General features: G+C 37.6%; 1 protein-coding gene across 1 annotated transcript; it reads right to left on the minus strand.

Annotated features, from left to right (window-relative positions):
- Positions 1-1,056: 1,056 nt before the first annotated feature.
- LOC101408677 (olfactory receptor 8B3-like) lies at positions 1,057-2,007 on the minus strand. Its single transcript, XM_004438395.2, has one exon. It carries the CDS (start codon positions 1,990-1,992, stop codon positions 1,057-1,059), a length of 936 nt encoding a protein of 311 aa, XP_004438452.2. The 5' UTR covers positions 1,993-2,007.
- Between the last annotated feature and the right edge of the window lie 5,331 nt (positions 2,008-7,338).

Genomic DNA, 7,338 nt, shown 5'->3' on the forward strand with positions numbered 1-7,338 from the left:
GGTGGAAAAGTGTGCAAAGGGACAAGAGCTTATTAAATTTGGGAGAGTTCAGTATAACTTTAGCAGAATGCTGGGAAGAAGTCAGGGAGGAGGAGGTTGTAGTGAGAGAAGATCAGGCTGGAGAGGTGAACGGGGTCAAAATATTAAGATCCTTGTTTGGCAGACTGTGGAGCTTTGATATTATCTTGAAGGCAATTGCAATGAACAGAGTAAACCAAAGCAAACGTGATCTTTTTGAAAGCATGGAACAAGCGCTCCGATTGCAGTATGAGGAACTGATTTTAAGGGAGAACCACGAGAGATGGAGAGGCCAGTTAAAAGGCTGGTCTCCAGTTGAGAAATGATGATGCCATGAGGAGAATAAGAATTGTCAGCACTTGATGAATTAAGTTTGGAGGACAAGCAAAGAGAGAGGAATCAAGGAAGACACCAGTTTTGGGTTTGAGGAATTAGGAGAGGATGGTGGCATCCACAATGATAGAAATCACAGGAAGAGAAGGAAGTTTGGTAAACTTGGAGATGTTGCTATAATAAGGTTAATTTTCACATGTTAAGTTTAGATGCCTGTGGAGCATTCAGAGATATTAGACAGTTGAAACATAGGTCTGGAGATCAAATGTGAATTCTACCTAAAGTTTTCTATTAAGGAATTATTTCCACAATCAGAATTTTTTTATCTGCTATGAACTAATAAGCCTACTTTAAAAAGGTGTGAATATTCCATCGAAATTGTAAGAGGAAAACACTGGGAGGGAAGAAAGAGAGGGGGGAAGAACAGGAAGAGGAAAGAAGAGAAAAGAGAACAAATTTCACAACTATTAGGCCCCTACTACTATGCTACAAACGTTCATTTGCATTAACTTTTTCTTCCCAATAACTCTATGAAGTAACATGATGCCCTTCCTTTGCAGAGCTTTCAACCTAGGTCTTCTAATTCCAAGCCCAATAGTCTTTCTTTTATACCTCACTTCGTTCTACCTAAAAGAAATATATAGAGGAACAAAACCATTTAAAAATAAAGCTGTATTCTCTTATAATGATTAATACTGCTCCAACTCAGGAAAATAATTTTCTAATCAAGCCTTTTTTCAGGGCCACCTTAACCTCCTTGTTCCTGAAGCTGTAGATCAGGGGATTGAGCATGGGCACCACAACGGTATAGAACACGGTGGACACTTTACCCTGGTCCATGGACAAAACAGAAGAAGGATGAAGGTACATGAATGCCCCTGACCCAAAGAAAACAGAAACAACAATTACATGTGAGCTACAAGTGCTGAAGGCTTTGGACCTTCCTTCAGTGGAATGGATGCGGAGGATGCCGGAGAGGATAAAAGAGTAAGAGACAATGATGGTGAGGCTGGGCACAACAACATTGAAGCCCACAACAATGAGAACTACCAGTTCATTGACGTGAGTGCTGCTGAAGGAGAGCTCCAGCAGGGGGAGGATGTCACACACATAGTGGTTGATTGTGTTGGCATCACAGAAGGTCAACCTCAGCATGCATCCTGTATGGGCCCAGGCAGCAATAAATGCCCCCACATATACAATCACAGCCAGCAGAGAACAGACCTGAGGGGACATGGTGACTGTATACAGCAGGGGCTTGCTAATGGCCACATAGCGATCATAGGCCATCACTGTCAATACATAACATTCTGCACTGACAAAGAAGCAATAGAAAAAGAGCTGAGTCATGCATCCTGCATAGGAGATGGTGTTCATCTTTGACGCAAAATTTACCAGCAGTTTTGGGGTGATGAGAGAAGAGTAACAGAGATCAATAAAGGACAAGTTAAAGAGGAAGTAGTACATGGGAACGTGAAGGTGAGAATTCAGTCTAATTAGAGTGACCAAGCCCAGATTTCCTGCCACAGTGACAACATAGATTCCTAGGAAAAGGAAGAACAGGGGCAGCTGGATCTCTGCGTATTTGGTTAATCCCACAAGGATAAATTCAGTGACTGAGGAACTGTTTCCAATGTCCATTCTCTTCCAGTGGGATCTGCAAGATAGGAGAGTAGAGTCACATTTGAGACAGATCCCAGATTTCTCAAATAATCTCAGCCAGGTCCATCTGAAGACAACAAGCCCAGAGACTCTGCTGAGGTTTAGCTATTTTATAGAAAGCTGTATCTGGCTCCGCTGATACAAGGATGACAAGTACGTGGGAGGCATCAGCATAGTTTCAAGTAATACTCAGAGAAATGTATCAAGAGATGAAGTGTAAGGATTTCTCGTCTTTTCTCTGCTTTACTTTGTCACTAATCCCTTTTATTTTCTCACTTACTCCAGTTTGTACTTGTTAATCTTTACTCACCATACTTTGGCTATCCTGTACTGGCCACCAATCCAGACTGGACGCTGTGTAGGTTGGAGATCATGAGCGCATGTCCGTTAACAGAGTTGGGGAAACAGGGAGTTGCAGAGACTCTTTTCCAAGAAAGCCATTAAGTCAGGAGTGGAACCTGGGTCTCCTTCCTGGAAAATTCTCTAAGGGGCAGAAGGATTGGAGACACTGCAAACCCTAGAATCCCAACACTACTTCTAATCTCTACTTTCCTCCCACACAGACTCTCTAATTATCTGCACCTCAGGGACTGAGCTGGAGAGTGCAGAAAAGTCTATTACTTTTCACGGTTCTGGGTTTTACAAGAAGTAACACGTAAAGGATTCAATTCTCACTCTTTGCTTAGAGGCATCAGAACTGCCCTTGTGATCTCCTCTCCACCACTGTTCTCCAAAGAGAAAGATCTGCTGCTTTAGGAGTAAATAGAACTGAACTAAACCCTTCCTCTTCCATTTTTGAGGGTGGGCTCAGAGCATTTATAAATCTCAGCTCTGAGAGTCAGTCAGATAAAGATCATGATTTTTAATTATGATTTTGCCCAGAGGTGATCATTAAACTACAAAAAAGGAATATAAACAGCACTCTTTGTTTCAACATCATAACAGGTAGCATCTGTACAGTATTTTATTCTGAGCTTCTTGGTCTCAGGAGTTTGATATAGAGGTTTTCCCAGGAGCCCTCCATACTTCAAACCCTTTAGGAAAGGCAGATTTATGAGATTGTTTATACACAGATGAAGATGCTTTAATCCTACAGTTTTTGAAGGCTCAATATTCTACCCAAAATTTCACATCAGGGATTGCACATTCCCCCAGGACAAATGAGGTAGAAATCTTTTCTCTCCTCTCCTCTTTCTCCTAGTCCTTCTTTGACTTTTAGGTACAATTGCTAACACATATCCAATGACATTTAAAATACTCATCAAAAAATATTACACTCACATGCACATCCTCCCACACATATATATTTTTAACATTGTGGCATACATGATCATATGATGCATACTTTATATCTTTTAGAACATGTCACTTCCTTTTCCTTTTTTCTTAGCACTCCCTTTCCTGTCTTAGCTCCCCTCCAACCATCACCTCCAGTTATTCATGTTTATAACCTAGGACACCTTATCATCTTTTCCTACTTGCTCATAAAACCAAATACAATTATAGAGGCTTTACAACTGCTTACAATTTTTTTTTTACATATTTTTGACCTCTTGCTTTTGTCATTTAACAATACTTCATTAAAATCTCTTCAATACTCTATGTTGTGGATATATCATAACCTATCCAACTACTCCACCTTGATAGAAATCCATAATACTTCCAGTGTTTTTACTACCAAAAGTAATGCTAAAATAATCATCATTATGCATATATTTTGATATACCTGTATTTTTAATTAGATGGAATAAATTCCCAGAATGTTGTCTTTCAATTTAACATCAGGTAGTTTTCCCCAAGGCTATCATAATTCACATTTCCCCAGGAAATATATGAAACTACCTTTTCTTCTCCCACAACTTCTACCAGCAAAAGTCATCGAAGTGCAACAGTCTGATAGATGTAATATGATGTATTACTTTAACTTTAAATTGCATACCCCTATTACTGACCTTGAGTATCTTTTCATGAATTTGTAAAGCTTTTGAGTTTACTTTTCTGTAACTTGCCTGATAATGTTCTTTCCTCTGTGGTGGTGTTTTCTCACTTCTGTCCAATTGTAGAATATAATAGATATTAATCCTATGTCTGTCACCTGCATTAAACTATATTTTTTCCTGATACTATTAGTTCACTGATTTGCTTAAGGTATTTTTTCCCAAACAAAAGTTTTTAAGATTCATACAATGAAGTATATCTACTTTTATATTCATAATATATATGTAATTACATTATATATCACAACTCTGATAATGACCACTTGGATTTGTGAAACCATTCTCTCTTATTTGCATTATTAAAAAGCAACTAGATCCTTGATTCACCCATTGTCTCATACAGTCTATTCCCAAGACAGTAGCCAAGATCATCTTTTTAAAACATAAATCAGACTGTGCTTTAAATTCCCATATTCCATTTCACTCACAGAAAAACCTAAGGTTCACAATGGCGGATAAGATCCAACATGATATTGTCCCTTGTTACATCTCTGTCCTCATCTCCTTCAACTCCCTCCCTCACTCTTTTCATTCAGTACAACAGTCATCGGTGTTTTTCAACCATGCAAAAAAGTATCACCTTAGGGATTTTGCATTGGCCGTTACTCCTGCCTAAAAGGATATTTTTCCAGATAACTACTTTAAATGTCACCTTCCCAATGAAATAGGCACCAATCATGATTCGTCTTTATGTTCTTAACATACAACATATTCCCTGACATAGAGTTAGTCCTCCCTTTGAATTGCTGCTTCTTCTTAAATGCCATGTACCTGGGGTGGGGCTACTATTTCTTAAAATTCAAGTTTGATTTGGTTGACTATAAAATATTCTATTTGAAGAGTTTGCTTAAGAGATACTACTTAAATAAATTAGATATTTTTATTTTTCAATGAGATAAAATTTATGGTCATTAATCTGGTTGGGTTCATAGATGAATACAATATATATGCTGAATGATTCACCTCTAAATGGACCTGGTAATCTAACATTTTCTTACATGAGATTCTCCTGCAGAATGAGGGGGACTATAGAAGACAAGTATGGCTGATTTTCTTTTTAATTTCCTGTTTAACTTCTTCTCCATTTGATGAAGACATTTGTAACTTAGCATATCTCAGGAAGTTAATTTGTTTTAAAAGGATTCTAATGTGGATACGGGTCTGGCCATAAGGTTGTCAGTTGAATTATTACCAACAGTTTTAAGTCCAAATGAGTGAGAGGAAAAACGAAGTTAAGAAATGACCTAGAGATGGAAGCTCAGTTTATTGGTTAAAGCAGTCATAATTAAATTTAGTGGTATTTAAGTAAAAATCTCCATTCAAAAGCCATATTTTTCACCTTTTTATTGAATAGCTTCTAAGGTTTTACTAAAGCTTGTATATTTGAATAAAACAACATATTTTATGTTGATTTTCAGGGGAGAACTCCTGTTTTAAATCTGATGCTTTACTTAAAGCTCCCAAATAATTCTAACTTGCAAACAGAAAATAATCTGAAAGGAATAAATCATGAAGTGACCATATTAAACTCCAAGTAAGCAGACATCACACAGACCCCTGTGACTTACTACGACTACTTGGCAGCACCAAACCTGTTGCTTAGCCACTAATTTATTCAAATCATATTAGTTGAGCACCAATGAGGTACTAGAAACTGAGGACATAATAGTTAACAAAGTTATGTTATACCCCTAGAGATCTTATATTTTAGTAAGGGACAGAGAAATTTTCTGGGCAGAGAAGTCCAAGACATTCTTCAGTTGAGAGCTGGGGCTCTTCAATTAAATACACATTCTCTAAAGCTCGCTTGACTTAATATAAAACTGGCTAATACATTCAGATTATAATATAATATTCTGAGTTTAGACACCAATTCTGTGTTTGAAACGTAAGCATGTCAATGGGTCTTAGATATATTAGACGATAGATGATAGATAGATAGGGATAAAGATATGTATCTTGTAGCTTGCAGCTAAGCATGTCAGCTCCTTAATGTCTGGCAACTGTCCACAAGAGTCAGGACTAAATGCAGCTGATGCACAAGAATCAAAGGGACATCTCTCCAGGCAGATAAGGAAACAAGATATGAATCTGTTTAGACTTGCTATAGCAGTAGGTTTCCTGACTGACCAGACAAGAAAGGACCAGTTTGGTGGAAACCTCAGCATGCTAAATCAACTCCATTTACCATACTCAGTGAGGATGCATCTACCCTACTTGGAGTGGTGAGAAACTGTAAAGGTTTACTTTATTCCATTTTCTTCTCCATCGCCTTGAAGAGAGGCAGTGACATTGACACATTTTTTTTTATGCATACATTTGGGTGTGTTCTCTGTGCAAAGGATCACATATTCTGAGGGAAAAGAATCTGTTTCTAGTGGTATTATATTAATATTGACAAATAACTATAAAATATTTATAATACAGTGTGATACCTGCTACACTAGAAGTAAACACCAATGGGACGGAAGCCAAGGAAGGTCATCCAGTTTCAGGGAATCAGAAAATGCTTCCATATAGATAGGACCAGTAGGTAATAGGATAAAGAAAAGGAGGATATCGTGGGTCCAAGCAGGGGCAAATGTATGGATGAAAGGTTAGAATTGTACCAAAACCAAAACAATGTTCTCAGGTGTCACAGATGATACTTCACACTGCACTGTATAATCCACAGCTGCTTATATTGACACATGGAATTCTGCCACACATTACACTTTCTATAATGAGCTCCAATTCCAAACGAGGTTTCAATAAGCAAAAAGCACCTTTTCATCGATGCAAGTTCCCATAAATTGTGCTATCCTTAGAGAATAGGGAGGGGTTTAGAAATTTAAGTGAAATTAAAAGCCTCTTTTTTGTTGTTGACTCATAGCATATTAGAAGGCTTTAGCTTGAGTTTTCAAAGAGTAAATTAAAAATTTCATTGACTTTCTCCTCTACAGAATTTGCTAGTTTGGGATTTCAATCCAAAGACTCAAGTCAGAGTTCTGTCAAAGTAGTGTTAGTTTTTTCACATTTCGTAATCCCAGGGTCAGTGGAGGTAAGTGAGCTCTTGTCCTTGTCCTTATTTTACACAATTGTCCGTTCTAGTTTTAGTCTTTTACGGATCATTTATCTTTAACATTCTTAACAATAACTTCCAGAATGTTCTTTTTCACCATTTTTAAAAGTCAAAACATTTCTTTTGAATCCATGGCAAGTTCCCAATATTGTGACCTATTGATAGAAAGGGAAGAGCCATGATGATTGCATTATGAGTATATACATACAAAGACCAATGGCCAACTACTTATTTATTCTCCACTCCATTGAGTGTACCTGATTTCTA

This window comes from Ceratotherium simum, chromosome 7 (assembly GCF_057802395.1).
Source record: "Ceratotherium simum simum isolate JZ-2026a chromosome 7, ASM5780239v1, whole genome shotgun sequence".
Taxonomy (NCBI): Eukaryota; Metazoa; Chordata; class Mammalia; order Perissodactyla; family Rhinocerotidae; genus Ceratotherium; species Ceratotherium simum.

Coding starts and splice junctions, on each gene's coding strand:
- LOC101408677 (XM_004438395.2), bottom strand. CDS start 1,992: ATGGACATTGGAAACAGTTCCTCAGTCACTGAATTTATCCTTGTGGGA.